This window comes from Zalophus californianus, chromosome 4, assembly GCF_009762305.2.
Source record: "Zalophus californianus isolate mZalCal1 chromosome 4, mZalCal1.pri.v2, whole genome shotgun sequence".
Classification (NCBI taxonomy): domain Eukaryota; kingdom Metazoa; phylum Chordata; class Mammalia; order Carnivora; family Otariidae; genus Zalophus; species Zalophus californianus.
The window spans coordinates 159069800-159088029 of record NC_045598.1 but is presented as its reverse complement, the minus strand read 5'-3'; the positions used below and the strand labels follow the sequence as shown (position 1 = coordinate 159088029).

General features: G+C 36.9%; 1 protein-coding gene across 4 annotated transcripts in view; it reads right to left on the bottom strand.

Moving 5' to 3' along the window:
- Positions 1–18230, bottom strand: part of ZFPM2 (zinc finger protein, FOG family member 2) — a 446527-nt gene that overhangs the window by 217664 nt on the left and 210633 nt on the right. For all 4 annotated transcript variants that reach the window (XM_027624276.2, XM_027624296.2, XM_027624287.2 and 1 more), the window contains one exon: positions 5261–5379. In XM_027624276.2, coding sequence (XP_027480077.2) covers positions 5261–5379 — 119 coding nt within the window. The remainder of the gene's footprint in view (positions 1–5260; positions 5380–18230) is intronic.

Sequence of the window (18230 nt, the reverse complement as noted above, 5' to 3'; positions counted from 1 at the left end):
AGGTGCGAGAAGAATGTATATTCAGAGCACTACAGGTAGTTGATGCTGACTGAAATTCTACACCGAGAGAGGAAAAGGGGTCAGAGCTGAGGAGGGGAGTCTCACGAAGGCCCTCCTTGGCTTTGCCAAGGAGGCCGGGTTCTCTTGTGACCTTTAGGATGATTTTAAAACTTTCGTTTTTAGGACACATTGTGATTTGAGTAAAAGGCAAAGGAACAAGAAGGAAGGCAGAAAGAACAAGGGGAGAATATTGTGATAACCAGGGAAGAAAAGATAGAGGTTTCAACTAAAGCAGCGGTAGCAGGAACAGAAAGAAGAGAGCAGACATGAGGAAAGCAGGAGTTACGGTCCTTGGTTTCTGGAAGTGAAAATGAGAGTCCTGGAAGATGAAGAGAAAAGGGTAGTAGCTGCAGACAATACAGACGAGGGGGGGGGGGGTGTGCATGCACGTGTGTGAGATGGGTATAAATGGACATCTGAGATGTGAGAGAAGGAGAGACAGAACCCAGAATAACTTATAGGATGACCTTCTTGTAGAGGCAGGAAAAGAGATGCAGACAGAGACGTAGAATCAAAGGTGACTAAAAGTTGGAAGTCAGGGAGAAGAAGAATAGAGAAGCAATCTGTGGAAACAGTACTAAACTCTCCTTGTGACTATTTTGTTGGAGCAAGTCAGTGGGAAAGGCTTACAAAACAGTTGAAATGTGCTATTAGAGAAAGGGTAAAAAGCCAAGGTTAGAGAATTTTTAATTTAAGTGTCATTTGTAAATTAGTAGCTGAAGCTTTACAAGTGGATAAGCTCCCTGAGGCACTGGGAACAGAGGGAGAAGAGAAGAAAGGCCAGAGTGTTTTGGGAAACATGCACAGTTAAATTCAAAGAGCCAAGACACAGAGAGATATGAGAAGTCGGAAAGTTTGGTAGTCCTGAGCCTAGATTAGAATGAATATTAAAAAGAAAGAGATCTTTCCCAATGTCAACATCAATGAAAAGAAATGTAAGACCCAACAAAAAATCATGCCTTAGCAAAATTATATCATTGAGATGGTGACACGGGGGGATATGGGTGGGGGTCCATCAGAATGGTCATGGTAAGGAAAGTCCATTAGATTAATTATTTTAAACAGCATTTATTGGATATCTATTATGTGCCAGGGGCAGAGGTCTAAAACTGAACGACAGTAATTTTTAAAATAAATCTATGTTCTCTAGAATCTCAACAATAATTTGGATTACTTTCAAATTTACTTCCTTATATTTTAGAGGTTGTTTTGTAAGTTTCCCCAGAACTTACCATGAGACTGATTTAAGTTCAAGTAGTTCATTGGGGAGGTATTGTCACAAAATTTCAGTAGGGGAATGGAGAAGTAAAGGGAAGTAAAGGAAAGAGAAGGAAAGAGAAGGCAGGTCATAAAGAAGGCATTATAAAGCCAACTGAAGCTCAGTTGCACTGGCAAACTCTAAGAGACGGTGTAGAACGCTTCTTAGAACAGTGGGGGTATTTATCCACCAACTTCTGTCCCTCATTGGTTGAGCATTAGGTCAGGAAATATTAGTTCTCCAGCACCTCCAACGTGCCCGGCTTGTGGCAAGTTTACTCCTGAGGCTGGGGAAAAAGTCCTCTACTAGAAAGATGTTTACAGATGTTTCCACTAAGCAGCCTTTGACTATACAGGTGAATGCTAACGACATATGGGTAGGTGTGTATTTGCTACAGGGTGTGTACACCACGAAATTGGAAGACTTTGGCAATGAATGGGATCAGAGATTGGTACTGGAAGAGTTAGACCTGGAAGGGGAGAGAAGGAGACATCTAATAATTCTGATATTTTCCTAGGATATGGAACAGAGACCTCTGATTCTTTCCTCAATGACATTTTTATGGGGGTAACCATCTTAAAAAGTTTAAGGTGCAAGTTAATGCCTGCATTCTTTCATTATTAAGTCAATGAAATGTTGTCTATAGCACCCTTCATATGTGTATTTCCCATTTGGAGAATTCAGTGTCACGAATGCCTTATCCTGATGGAACAGCATCAGTGAAATGAGACTTCATCAGATTTCATTTGTTGAATTTAACAGGTGGTGATGAATTTACTATTATGTAGTAAGTCACGTGGGACTTGATTTATGTTCTATTTAATTAAGTATGCATGTTGTGTAGTCCCAGCAGTTGGCTGTATTACACTAGTTAGCTACTAACAGCTGACATATTCAAAAGCAAGAGAGGGCAAATGTCACTTAAATTCCAGACATCCAATCTTCCAGTCACTGTTGTTTGCCACTTATTAGGCACTAGTCATGTGCTAACATAGCAGAGATTTAGCATAGAACAAAGACCTTTGTCCTTAGGAGAAAATGGGAAAACTTCAAAGGCACGATATAAAAGTATAGAAATTCTAAAACATCTCCAAGACAAATACTGATCACAATTTAAAGTGATTTTTAAATTGTCTTCCTTGTCAGTAGTCCTTTGATATTTTCAATGAATACAATTGCAAGGCTTTTAAAAACATGAGGTTTGTGTCACCACGGTAGCATTCAATGTAAAGTTATTCCTTGGTGCAGAGGTAGGATGTTGGAGAGAAGGCTAGGCTCACCCACTGGCTATCAGTCCATTGAGGGGTGTACAATTATACCTGAAAAAAACCTGAAACTTACAATGGCTCATAGAGCTTTGGAGCCTGTGATCCCTAATTTTATGTGTCAACTTGGAGGGTATTTTGGATGAGACTCACATTTGAATCAGTGAACTCTGGGTGAAGCAGATTTCCCTCTGTAATTGGGTAGGTCTCATCTAACCTGCTGAAGGCTTGAAAAGAACAGAAACACTGGCCTCTCCAAGCAACAAACTTCATCTGCACCATTGGTTCTGCTGGGTCTCTGCCTACCAGTCTTTGGACTAGAAGTGCACTGTTGTCTTTCCTGGGTTTCCAGCCTGCTAGTGCACATGGAAGGTTTTCAACTGGCCAGTTTCCATAATTACATAAGCCAATTCCTTATAATAAATCTCTTTCCCTCTCTCCTTCTATCTCTCCCTCTGACCCATATCTGCTCCAATGACTGTATTAACTACATGTTGTTTTAATGATTCAATAATGGCAGCAACAGGAGATATTGAACAAGATAATGGGGTGTTGGCAAAAGATTATTTATTTCTATGTTTGGTGTGTTATATAATTTCAAAAATAACTTTTTGTCAAATCAATTTGTTTTGGTGTTTCTATATAGCCTATATTCTCGAAATGTTCTATATACATCCAAATGCCTGGTCTGCAAAGGCTTCCTGCAGAAGGTGGCATATTGCTAATGCACTTCAAGATGGGAACTTGAAAGATATAAAAAGGATTTGACATCTGGCATGGCGACTCAATTAATTACTGTGTTGGATTAATTAGTGTGCCGAATCTCCTGAGCCAACACCATGAGTCTGAGCAGAGATACATTACATTGGTTGGCGAATAAGCACTTTAGGAGTGTGCTAATTCCAAATTTTTATTCAACGTTCGGTAAGGAAGGGTTAGGAGGCTCTCTATTTTATGATAAGGAAAATATATCTTCATGATATAAAATACATGTTAAAGTCCTGTCCAAATTATATAGGTAATGAAATTGCAGGAGCCTTTGAATTAACTCGTAACTGCACAAACAGTCCTGGCAGTACCATAACAAATATTTTGCCTAAAGTAAGAAAGAAAGAGCACACCTCTGATCATTGCACATTTTCTCCAGAGATTTTTATAAATTTAGAATTTAAGTGAAAAAATCCTAAACAATATTATCATTTTCAAATCACGTCACAGATGCTCTTGAGAAGCCAGTGTGGCATGATCTTTAAAAATGCAGAATCTGGAATCAAAAGGCTGAGCCTTTATTTGCTTATCTATAAAACACAATTTTAAATAGACCCAAATTCTCAGGTTTGTTTTGAGGATTAGATGAACGAATCCATCTTGAATTCTTTATACAGTGGATAAGAAAGAATGAGTATGCGGTATATGCCAGCCAACTGTTCTACAGCAGGAGTGGTAGTATTAACGGTAGTACCAGGGGTCTTTAATGACCTAAAGTCAAAAGTAATTTCTGGAAAAGAATGGTATTCCAACAGAAAAATATTTTAAAATGTACTTTGGCAAAGCAATCATACCTTTAAATAGAGAAAAATACTACAGTATAAAGGAATCACATGACTCAAATATTTAAACCTAAGGCAAAAGAAGAAACCTAGAGTATTATTTTCTTTTAAAAATCTATTACCCACTCCTGGTTTTGAATTAAGGAAGCAGATGGAATTAAAATAGCTAATCAGCTGACCTTAAAATAGGACCATTAGCCTAGCTTACCCAGGTGGGCCCACTATAATCACAGGTGTTCTTAAATGTGAGAGAGGGACACAGAAGACTCAGAGTCAGAATGTGGATATGACGGAGACTCAATCAGCCATGGCTGGCTTTGAAGACGGCAGGGAGCTGTGAGCCAAGAGATGTGGGCAGCCCTGAGAAGCTCGAAAAGTGAAGGAAACACCTCTAGAGACTCCAGAGAGGAACTCAGCCCTGCAGATAGTGAATTTTAGCCTGGTGAGATTCATTTCAGACTTCAGACCCGCAGAAATGCAAGATGATACATTTGTGTTGTTTTAAAGCCATAGAGTGTGTGGTAGGTAATTTGCTACAGCAGCGAGAGAAAACTAAAATATCCAATTAAGAAATGAAGTTTAAAGGTATCCACACATCCTACCTTTCCACTACTTTTTAAAACATCGAATTCATCAATTATCCATACAAGCTTACCTAGAGGAAGATTTTACAGAGATTTTCCAAGGAAGTTAACAAAAATTATGATGCTAATCATCCATCTTTGCTCTTAAAGGTACAAATAATATTACCAAGGAATAACAAGGTTGTTTATTTCTTGTTCTTCATGTAAACCTGTAATGTATGACAATTAATTTGTGTCATCTTAAAAATAAAAGCATTTGTATATATTATTAAGTGTGAGTAGTATTAGTCTGGCTAAGCAGATAAAGCAACAACCTTATAAATTACCTTACTAAACAACCATTTAGTATGATTAACCTGTTTCCTTCTAAATTCTGCGTGTATTACTGTCAGAGACAAACTACTTGGAAAATATCCAAGTTTTGTGGTCCATGAAAAAGAAAAAACAAACTGTTATTTTTAGTGATTTCCCTGGGAAGCAAGCAGAGATAATTTCTGAGCTATGACAAAATACTGAGTCAACCATCTCACAACATCCACATACCAAGGAATTATTATTCAGGTCCATCTTCCCAGCAAATGGCCCCCAGGTTGTTCCCACAGGAAGTTGCTGCCGACTCTGGATTTTCCGTTCTCCGTCTTTCTGAAATACCTCCAGCTCTCCTGCAGACAATGAAAACAAGAGGTGTTTGGAGTACTTTCACGTGTGCCTTACCCACAGCCACCTCTTTTTCTGTGTTGGCTTTACACACGCAATATTCTCGAGATTCGTATTAAGAGAATTAGTTATGCTTGTCTGAAAAACAACTGATCTTGTTATCCTGAGAAGAAAATAAAACTTGTCCTTAGAATTGTATTTGGAATCTAGTCCAATTTCTTTCTTGCACCTTTTCACACACATCATCTACAGAAGTCAATTCTATTTAGGAAGTCCTGAAGAACCCGAAATAATAACACCTCAAAAAGCACTGCTCTAATGGAAAAACAGGTAGGCAAAAAAACATGAGGACGATGGCTCAGAGTTAAAATTTTATATTTGATCACCAAGGTAATTAAAAATTATAACTAAAGATATATACCTTATGCAATAACTATTATAGTTACTCAAGACTCGTGGTGAACAACATCTAGCGAGTTTTTTGAAAGCACTTGGTAATTTTCAGAAATTACTACTAATTTCAAGGGATGAAATATCTACATGTATAAAAAGTAGAGGTGTATGTTTTCCCAAATGAAAAAATGTCTAATCAAATTCATTACATTTTTATACTTGGTACTTGATGTAGATTCTATGTTACCAAAAGAGTTTGGACAAAAAACACTTATGAAACAGCCAGTTTTGGATGGTCTTCTTCCTTTCATTGCCTCCAATTTATTACATGAGGATCATTAAAGGGAAATAGGAAGTAAAGACAGTATACACACTGCCATGAAGTAGGAATTCATCAAATGCTCTCTTAAGAAATTTATTTAAGAAATAAATGAATTAATTAAAAAAATGAAGGTTCAAAGCTTCAAAGAATAACCATCAGTCTAAAAACTGGGATAAACAAACCAACAAAATCTCAACCAGGAATTGGAGTCTTTCTCTTTAAATAATTAAATCTATGAAATTTATGTCCTGGCAGTATCACTATGCCATATTATCGTAGCAAAGGCTTTATATTTCAAAATATTAATCTTAATATAATTTATGTTTTTTATTGGTATTCTCACCCTGCTCAAGAGTAGACATGAAAATGGGAAGAAATGGATTAATAAGTATAAATAGAAACCATGTACAACAGACAGGTGAGAAAAGTTCTCAATAAAACAGAATGTATTCAGTAGTTACATTTTCTAAGAGATACATAAGTCATGGTAGGTAATATATTAAAAAATTTTTGCCTTACTATGGCCTTAATTTCTTTTCAAGTCTATAACTTTAAATATGTACATTTAATCTTGATGTTTTTAAAAGCAATACCATCAACCTGAGTTCAGTTAGATCTTTCCTTTATTTCTTCACATTTGCGTCTCCTCCATTTAACACCAGTTAAAATACCAGACATTACTTTTCGCGTTTTTATTATTGCTCATCCTGAAAACCAAAATCAAAGTATGTAAACCACAGTCAGCTAAAATATTGTGTCATGGTTCCATTATGTCAATTATGAAAATATAAATGTATCTGCATTGGGACAATGAAGATAGAATGGAAATAACAATCCCAGGTTCACAGTAAACAATGTCAATTCAAGGATGACACCTCCATTCTCCCTTCTTGTCATACTCCCTTTCCCTCCCACTTGTCAAATACACTAAAAATGGAAGAACTCATTAAACTCATTAAGATAGACACACACATCCCCCTCCTTTTCTTTTCATTCTGATGTATCAGTAGCTAAAGATGATCAGTAATTAGGAAAATGGACCCAAAAAAAGATTCTATAAGTCTGAGCTTTTGAAATGTAGCTTTATAAATAGAACCCTTGCAACAAATAATATATTAATGCTTAAGTATCAAATCCCAAGTCCAGGGAGTATGGAATAATAATTTGTTTTCTGTAGGTGGAATAACAAACCCATTTCTGAGATTTTTCCCTGAAAATGTTTTTCATCCTTATACAATCTTTTTGATTAATGCATTGGAATCAGAGCCTTATTCACAAAATTCTCCAAGACAGAGGATAGCTAACAATCTACTATGATGTCAACAAGGATTCAGGGGAAAATGTCCCTCAATGTATATATTCATAGGTGATAACATACTTATTTAAATCTTTAAGATATTTTTTCTATTTGAAAAGAAACTGTTTAATTTCTTAGAGTTCTTTGAATTTTTCAACCATACATACTTAAATTTTAAGCAATTTCTTTACAATTTACCATTTAAAGATAAAATACATTTTAATCCCTCTGCTAAATACTAGTTAAGCATGTTCTTTTCTATGTAAAAATTATGCCCAAATAGTTTGCTTGTTTTTATACACTAAAAAAATGTCATGTCACATTTAAGTGATACCAGAGAAATCAGAGGATCTTTGAAAACCTTTTAAAAACGTAATTCATCCTCTCTTTCTGCCACTGACATTTTTCATTTGAAAAGGGTTCAGACTCAGGTAAACAGTGACTTCTTACAATACCTGTGGATTTACAAGTAGCTCTGTCTTTTAATGGATTAAGGACTACAAACTTAGGGCAGATCATAAAGTGATACCTAAATATCACCAAAGTTCTTGAGGTGTTTCTGACTATGCACTAAAATTTTAAGCAAACCAAAACTACTTTTATGAGCTCTTAAACATGACCATAACAGAAGGTCCAGTAAAGTTTCAAGCTAACAAGACAGTTTTTGAACTTTATTAGGCAAACAGGCAAATCCCAGTCTCCTTTCTTGCTTATAAGGAAGTTATTCTGAGGTTTGGGGAAATCCATTCTGCTGCGGAAGTATTAAAATAAAAATATTCATTTATTCACAACAGGGTTAAAGAAAACCACAAGCACAATGCAAATAATTAGCATTTACACACTACCAAGGCTGCACAGGTTAATGATAGAGAAATAAGACATTGTATAAATGGAAGTTATATTTGATTTAACTTAGATGTTGCTTAACAATATAGTATTTAAATTTTTTCAAAGATTAATAAGTGTCATGAAATAGAGGAAACATTGCACTAAAAACAAGATTAACTGTTAATCAACTCTATCCAATAACCAGCTAAATGGCCTTAAATAGAAATATTATCTTTTCTGAGTCTTTGTCCTTGGTAAAGAGGGTTTTGCACTCACTTGCTATTTGGTAAGGTGCCCATGACACCATGATTTTCTTTCCCAGATATATCATGAGAGGTAAAAAGAACACTGGGGTTGTAGGTCAAAGACCCAGGTCTAAGAGTTTATCATAAAAATGGATGTTTAATTTAAAAAGATCAGATATTCCAAAATCAGAAAGCAAAGCTCCAATTCTTGTTTGATTTGTTTATTCATTTTTTTGCCTCTATACATTAGTTTATTCATTCTTTTATTCTACCAATATTTATTTGGTATCTACCAAATATCAGGCAGTGGGTTATGCCCAAGCATAAAGCCACAAACAAAACAAGCCTGGACCTTGGACAAATTTCAGGAAATGTAATCCATAAGGCTTGAGAAGTAGATATCATAGAACCTAGTGATTATTTAGATTTTAGGAGTTAGGAGTTAGGGAAGGGAAAATCCAACAATAATGTTCAGGTATCTGGCTTAAGCAAATGGGCCAACGGTCATGTACCTTTTGAGATAAAGAACACCTGCAAAAAATAAAAAAAAGAAGAAGATTTAAGGATAAGATGAGTTATAGTTAGGAAATATTGAGGTCGAAGTGGCTGTAAGTAGGGTGCCTGGGTGACTCAGTCGGGTGCCTGTGTAGCTCAGTCGGTTGAACGTCTGCCTTTGGCTCAGGTTGTGATCCCAGGGTTCTGGGATCGAGCCCCGCATCAGGCTCCTGCTCCGGGGGAGCCTGCTTCTCCCTCCGCCTCTCTCTCTCTCTGTCTCTCATAAATAAATAAATAAAATCTTAAAAAAAAAAAAGTGGCTGTAAGGAAGGCAAGAGATGGGGAGGTACAAGCCTGGGTCTCAGTGCGAGGTCTTAACTAGAGTGATAAATTTTGGTATTTTACTCATTAATTAAAACTAGGTTGCATATGGTAATAAAAGCCGTAAGAGTGTTCATCCAGGACCGAGTATATCAGAATAAAGTAAGAAGACCTAAGACTTTACTACATTTAAGGATCTTCAAAAGGCAGAGTGACAGAGGAGCAGGCTCAGAAAATTAGGAGAAGTGGGGCACCTGGGTGGCTCAGTCAGTTGAGCATCTGCTCTTGGTTTCAGCTCAGGTCCTGATCTCATGGGTAGTGGAACTGAGTCCCGTGTCTGGCTCCACACTCAGTGGGCGTCTGCTTGGATATTCTCCCCCTCTGCGCCTTCCTCCACTCTCTCTCTCTCTCTCTCTTTCTTCCAAGTAAATACATAAATCTTTAAAAAAGAAACTTAGAAGAAGTGCAATAGAAAGGAAACTGGATATAGCAGCCAATGGATTGATTAAGAATGTAAATGAGGAGGGATGAATCAAGTAATCTGAAATTTCATGGAAGTAAGAAAAGAATTGGAAAGATCCCTTTTGATGAGATGGAAATCATGGGTATCTGGAGTGAAAGGAGTTTGGAGACCAAACCACAGACTGGAATGAGTTCAAAACTGAACTGGAGAAGAGTCAATTGAACAAGCCATGTGATCCTTAACCCTTTGAACTTCAGTTTCTGCCTACAAAATAGGAATTACAATATCTTCTTCATATGCCTGCTGGGAGGATTAATTCACAGAACAAATGCAAAGTGCCTAATAAATATTTACTACTTCACCAAAAAGACACTGAAGCATTCTAAGAGCATGTCCACATCCTTCCATCATCCCATCTAACCATTCACCAGTGTCTGTGGTCACATCCCCTCTTAACACTTCCATCCAAAATACTCCCCACACCTTGGCTTATCTCCCTTTCAAATACCTCCTGGATTCACCTTTCTTATCAGCATTCGCCAGGGTTCATCAACTCAGATGTAGATTACCCACCAGCCTCAATTCACTCTACAGCTCCAAGTCAGGTTCCAAATCCGTGTCAGGATAAACTTAGTAAAACTCCATGGTCACTCATTGGCACAATTTCCTTTAGTAGCATCCTGACTTGAGCATCTATGCCTGAATCTTAACCACAACATTGCTCCACAGTGTCTTCTGTTGTGCTCTCCGGAATATATTTTTTCCCTCCAGTCAAGAAAGCCTTCCTCACTATACCTTCCTCCTCATGTCCACTTTAACCCCCTTCTTTCTGAGAATTGTTCTTTTTACCTGGCAGACACTCTGTACTCCTGGCTGCCTTGATAAACTCTATTAACGTTGCAAGATCAAACCCAAAGCTATTCTCTTTCACCAGATGTCTCTGAACTCCAGAACAAACTGAGTTCTCCTTTCCTAGTACTCCCATGGCATTTATAATCCAATGCCACACAATTTTGCAGTTAATGGCTCCCTAGTGCTTTCCCTTGGATAACCGTTTTCATCTCAAGAGGAATATGAGCATCTTGAACTCTAGGTATAGTTTTTAATTTCTCTTTATACTCTGGTAACCAATATAATTTCTGACACGTGGTAATTGTGAAATACAAACTGAACATAGTTGATTGGATGTTTTCTTAAGTTCATAGACTTAATTTTAGTACAGTTAAAGTTGATTTTAAGGACAAAAAAAGTTGCCTTAATATGTGTCTTCTCTTTGTATTACAACAACCATATATTTCATTTGCTCAGCATTTTACTACATTTACTTACGTTACCTCATCTGTGAAATATGGAGCAGACTGAAAAATAAAGACTTTTCCTCTCGGCCCCTTCATATTTTTGCAGCTATTCTTCAAAAAGAAGCCTCCCCCCTCTTTTTTTTAACATGCTGGGTTAGTTCACACAAAATATTTGAGACACATAGGATGGACTAATCAATTTTGGTAAAAGATAATATTGTTAGTGCTGAGGGCTGTTTCTCTTATCTTCTTGATAATGCATACTTTTAAAAGTCTGTGATTACTCAAAGACTTATGATAGCCTCACTTAAAAAAAAAAAAAAAGCCCTAAGTCCGAAATCACTACCAAACATACTGCAGCTTTTAAGATATCAAGCCACTTTTTTTTTTTGCACAAATAAAAGAAATTCACTGGTGGAAAGAAATACTTAAAGTCAAGAGAGATACCCTCAAATCTTATTTTATTGAAGGTACAATCAAGCTATTGTTTTGTTTCTTTTAAAAAGGGTCCTTTTGATGCCTCTTTAGAAAGCAAAGTATATGAAAACTGTAGTATACCAAAGGAGAACAGACAAGATGTGGGGCCTTTTAGCATGGTTATCAGCCATCGTGCTTCAACTGAATTCAGTATTAAGTTGATGACATAAATGTATATGGTATTTATAGACCATCCCTTAACTCCAGGCTCGGATTTCGTAGACGGACATGGTTGCAAATAAATGAGATGACAGAAGATCCTATTTCATTTGCTGAAAATAAAATTTGGATTGGTTTGAACTTGGTTTTAAATATATAACCAAATTTTAAAGCAGACCACATGAATTAGCTCATAATGTTTATCAGGCCTTATTATAACAGAAGGCTATAGCGTCAGAACCCATATTTATATTTTTCCATGGTTCGAAAACATTATACATCATGGTATCAAACATGGACAGCCCCGAAGTCATGCTGAGTTCAAAAAGCACTCAAAGATTCTAAAAATCTCAAAACATTTTCAAAGTCAGCCAAGGTGGCTGAAGTATGGCAGAGCTCTTGCTATTTTATGGTTTAACCATTTGACAGCTGCCTGCCAGATACATAAGAGGGTTAGATAATCATTTCGCTGCTGATTATCTTCACAGCCAAACCGCAGTTTCGCCACTATATGTGTGTTCCCTCAGGCATTAATAACAGCATGTTTCATCTGCATTTTAAGACAAATAGTGCCATTTATATTATGTTATGTTGAGCCATCTCAAAGCACGGTTTGGCACAGGAAATGATAGTTCTTGGTAAGTGGCTACAAATTGCCTTTTAGGGATACCTTTTCTAATTTTCCTTCTCAATTTTTGAGTCATACAGTCATAACACACACTAAACTACAGTTTTGAACATAAACTTGAAATACGACATTCCCTATTCAAGTACTCCAGTCAAACCCTGATAAATCAGGCTGGCCATGGAGTGATCTTATCCCTTCTGACTCTTTAATAAATCGAACCTTGTAAGTTCGTACTGTTGGAAGTTGTCACTAAATGAAACTGTGACCTTATCCGGCACATGAACTTATCCTGCTGACAACTACATTTATTGTGTGGATAAGAAAGGGAAAAAAAGGAAAAAAGAATAAAGAAAAAAATGAGATATTTGATAATTCTGATCTTAGCCATATGTAACTCTAACAGATGGGATCTTTTCGATGTTCCATTAATGATTTGCCAAAGATGAGAGAAAAATGCTCACACTAGGTAAGTGCTGGGGGCACTGCGGATGTTCTTAAAAGTGCATGAAGAGGTACTGGGTGACAGCAGTGAATCAGAAGCTATTAGTCTACCACAAAGAGATCTGAATTAGTTTGTAAGTAGCTTGTAATGGTGGTGGCAAAATAGAAACATTCCTTTTTCATGCATTCAGTGGCTAAAAACTCCAAAACAAGACACTGGAATTGTCTAAAACCTAGAGCAGGTTAAATCACTGCATTTTTCAAGAATAAAAACATACCCTTTAGCTACAGTTTCTAAAACGTCATAGAAATCAATGTGTACAGCATTAAGAAGCAAATTTACATGCATATGCTACCATAGATCAGCATGTAATACAAGCTCGGGAATCTTTTACCTTATTATTCTGGCTGACTTTCAGAATTAATTCTGAGGCTATGATAGGTCTGGATATTCTTTCTATCATAAGGCCTACCGAAACCTACAAATTATCATCTTCAAGAGAGAGAAATAGAAGAGATAAAATGTGGTTCTAGGTAGTAAGATCATTGGTAATAAAGTAGAAAATTCAAGATGTTTTTAAAAACAAAACCATGATGTGAAATAAAACTAGAAAACCTTCATCTGCATACTCACATGTAAAAAATGAAGTTTTATATGCAGAGACCAAGTTCAAGATTTGGGGGGAAAGATTGCCAAATTTTGCCCTTTGCTCTATGGTCTATTTGTACGAACAAAAAATCAGCTCATCCCAGGTGTCTGAAAATATTCATCTGGAGGGTGACTGGCTCTTGCAAATGTTTGGAAATGTCACTGGAATGAGGAACGGCAGTTTCTGGAAGTTTCTTTTCAGCTGCTGGAAGGAGGGAGGAAGGAGTCACCACTCTTGCTCAAGGAAACCTGGCACAGTATGCTTCTTCGCTGCCAAAAACCCTCCCTGACCTTCCAGACACCACTCCTTGTCACAGGCTGACCCAATACCACTTCCTGATTCAAATCTTGAGACACAGAGGGAGAGTGTGCTTTGGAAGGTCTGGCTAGGGAGGAAACATCACAGATGGGAGAGGTCTGGGTTAGCAGGCACTAAAAACAGCAGTGGAGAAGAAACATCCAAAAGTTAGTCCACGAACAGGAGGTCCATAGAAGGGGCAGGGCCTGTAGGGCCCTGGTAAGACAGAGAAGGCCTGTTTTCTCCAGGAGGAAAAACTCTAAAGGAGAAACTTTGGGCACAAATCAACCATAGATCCTGTTTCACTGAAAAGAAGTCAGAAATAGTTTTAAAGAACATTTGCTATAGAACACCAGTGGGCCTTATTGATAACTGCAGTTCTAAATTTTAGGCAACATCATCTTCCGTATGTTAAAATTGCATGCTTTCTCATAGGGTACATAGGTTTTATTAATTTAGGAAAAGACAGTTGGCACGTAATGGAAATTTTCACAAGTCATTGCTATTGTTTAAACACCACTGGTTTGCTAGGTATTTCTTTAGCTCAATAACCAGATTAATCCAGCTATAGTCTTTTTTTTTACATTTTGAAATGGCGTAGATGGAGATGAAAATATACTGATGAGCTCTAATGGATAAACATTCTTAAGCATTGATTGTGATTAGGATGAGTTTTACCTGGAAGGAAAGGTCTATATTTGGAGTGAGGAGGTGACTTTTGAAGTACTCTCAGCCAAGAACAGAAATGTGCAGAAGACCAGTCTAAGAGTGATATTCCATTACAGATTTTAAATTTTTTATCCAGCGAACAAGTACAAGTATCACTTTTTATTTTTTTATTTTATTATTTTTTTAAGATTTTATTTATTTATTTGAGAGAGAGAGAGAGAATGAGAGAGAGAGAGCACAAGAGGGAAGAGGGTCAGAGGGAGAAGCAGACTCCCCGCTGAGCAGGGAGCCCGATGTGGGACTCGATCCCGGGACTCCAGGATCATGACCTGAGCCGAAGGCAGTCGCTGAACCAACTGAGCCACCCAGCTGCCCCCAAGTATCACTTTTCAAAAAGAGTTTCAAAAAATAGAGTGGGATATAGAACAATAGACTAAAAATTTAACATGTCGCCAATGAATACAGATCCTAGGATACTTGAGTTCATACCTAAGACCACTGCCAGTTCACCACATATAATATCAAAATGTTTCATGAAATCTTGATGTGGGAGAATAAGTCCTGTGCAGTACTAAAGTGTATCAGTCACTTAATTCTCTTTCTGTATGGCATTCTTCAATAAATACAATACATGCGTGTATTTATTTGGTTTGAAAATGCCTTCATTTATAGGAAGATTAATACATAGGCTATGATGCTGGCAAAAAGCACAAAGTTTTTATTTCTAAACTTTGAACTCATATTGCTGAAAATGTTATTAATTTCAGAAAATACTTCCAAAAATATAATTCCTAAAGATCAAGCAGACTGCTGTCATTTACTTGTAATTCTGAAGCCTTTCATTATTGCTTGTGTAACAGTTGTATACATTCTTGAGTTACACGTAACTGACAAGAGTAATTTTGCCAAAAGCATCCTCCTTGACACTCTGTTTTTTGGTACATAGTCAATCTTTCTGTATTTCAAAGGCCTTTGCTGTGTGGTATATCGCTCTAAATACCCATCATTAGTGTTATGCTTAAACCTTACCATTTTGGGGGGCACCTGGGTGGCTCAGTCGGTTAAGCATCTGCCTTCGGCTTGGGTCATGATCTCAGGGTCCTGGGTTGGAGTCCCGCATCGGACTCCCTGGTCTGCTACTCCCTCTACCTCTGCCCCTCCTCCCGCTTGTACTCACTCTCTCTTTCTTTCTCATAAATAAACTCTTAAAAAAAAAACCTACCATTTTTTGGAATTCTATCTGTTATCTCCTAAATGAACACCTCCCTGATTCATATATCTTCTCCTTGCCGGAAGTTCAGAGGTGATCTCTCCTTTTGAACTCCTACAGTATTTGATTTTTAATCAAATATTTTTTGATTAAATATTTAATTTAATCAAATTACTTTAATTTGATTTAATTAAATTAAATCAAATTTAATTAATTAATTAATTAATTAATTAAAACTTTAATATTTTTCATCACTGTCCTCCTTATAATAGTGATCTGTATGTATTTATTAGCTCTCTACATGGTACTTCCTAGATACCCCACAAAGCTTTGTACCTGGTAGAGTTGCAGAAACTATACATACTTTCACTGCTTTGGGTTAAATCATTGTTTCTAAGGAGGTCTTTAAGTCAGTCAACATCATATATAGTATTTTTTCACTTTATAGTACCACTGTAATAGTTCCCTGAGAAATAAATAGAGTAGGCATAATTTTACCATCCTATTTATTGGGCTGGGACTCCAAATTAACTTATTTAAGTCACAAAATTAGTAGTGAAAGTAGGATTCCAACCCTGTTTTGCTGTTCTCACACTCATTTCAGTTTATCAGACTGCCTCTTTTAAAAAAAATTTTAACAACTTAACTAGGTAGAAGGATTGACCTCAAGCCCTAGTATCATATCAGCAACCATTAGAATGGATTCATTTATAAGATTAGCTGCCAGTCAATTTGGAAAGCAGAATGTGAGTGCCTGAAGGATAGGGCCACAGGGCAAGTTTTGAAGGAGGCCAGGTGGTAGAAAAGATTAAAGAAACAAAACATTGAGAAAGCATTACAGGGCAGAGTGGCAAAATTATTGTTTGATTATCAGAGTTCACAATGAACTTTTACATTTCTGTCCCAAAAATTTCAGAGAGAAGAAATCTAAGGTACATGGTTTTAAAAACAGTGGAGTTTCCCACATTTTCTCTGTCCTTGATGATCATTCTTTGGAGAAAACATGTATGAAATAAATAAAAACTTGAAAATCTGATTAAATATATCATATCAGTACTAACATAAGAAATGCCATAAGCTTCCCTTCATAATAATGCAGGTATAAGAGACCTTGTGAACCTTCTGAAACAACTCCCCACCTTTTTATTTGGTTGATAGCATTTTCTCTGAAGAAAACTCTTTGATGTGTAATGGTACACAGGGATTGCAAATGAGAATCTCTGATGCCCTCATGTTCTCCAGCTTGTAAAATCTTTCTGTCTCCCACATTTAGCACTCAGTGGGTTAAACAGCTCTATGCGCTCTATATTGTGATATGTATATGTTATTCCTCTTCAGTTCCTCTCTCTTTTCCTTTACTTTCCTTGATTTGCTCCTGTCCAACGTGAGCATGAGATAAAAATGACCAATCGTGAGGGAGGAAGAAAGGGAAGGAGAGAAGGAGGGAGGAAGAAAGAGAGAGGAGGAAGGAAGGCAACTAGGCAGGCTGACAGGTATTATTACTCATGAGTGTAGTTTCCATAGATTCAGAGCTTTTTGCACAGATCTAAGGATTGATCCTTTCATCCACGTATAAGCAACTGCCTCTGAAAACATCATTTCTGGGGAGGGACTCTTCATAGGAACTCTTGCATGGGCTCCTCTGGGGCATGACCCAGTAGAGCTACGACCACTCACCAGGTATTAGACTTTTGCAGGTGGAACTATTTTCAGGACTGTTTGTATTTATAAAACTGCACTCAACAAAACTTTATTTAAAGAAGTATAGACTCATTTAAAATTCCTTGTTGAACACAAAATGCCAGGCACAGTGCTGGATACTGGAGATACAAACATGAATCTAATGTGGATCTTCTCCTTATGTGACTTACTCTAATGGCGGTGGGAGTTTTTGGTATGGCAAGAGATAAAATTAGACCAGCAAGGCAAAAAGACTCCCAAGGCAACTCAGAGAAATCAGGAATGGCATCTCAGGGGAGGGAAAGCTGACAAAAGACAGTATAAGCCATCTCTTTCCTTTAATAGATCAGAAATAATTTCTTTCATAAGTGAACACAATACAATGTTAGCATGAGCATTTAAACACATCATTATTTACAAATAAAATAGTTTGTAAGGCAGAGGGTCAATGAACTAGAAAGAATTGCATTGAGATAAAATTAATCCCAGGCTGGAAGAAACAAATGACCGGAATTTATTGTAAATGACAGTTTTAAGGACATGAAAATTATAGCTGATGGTAAGAGTTTCTGTTCAATATTATAAATACATTAATTTTAGATAAAATAGTATTTGTTTTTCTTTTACTGTTTTTTTTTAACATACAGCACTTTCTTAATTTCAGGTGTACAATATAGTGATTCAAAACTTCCATACAACACCTGGTGCTCATCACAGTAAGTGCCCTCCTTAATCCCCATCACCTATTTCACCCATCCCCCACCTACCTCCCCTCTGGTAACCATCAGTTTGTTATTATAGTTAAGTCTGCTCTTTGATTTCTCTCCCTCTCTCTCACCCTTTTCTTTCCCCTTTGCTCATTTGTTTTGTTTCTTAAGTTGCACATATCAGTGAAATCATGGTATTTGTCTTTTTCTGACTTTTTTTCACTTAGCATTATGCTCTCTAGCTCCATCCATGCATTGCAAATGGCAAGATTTCAT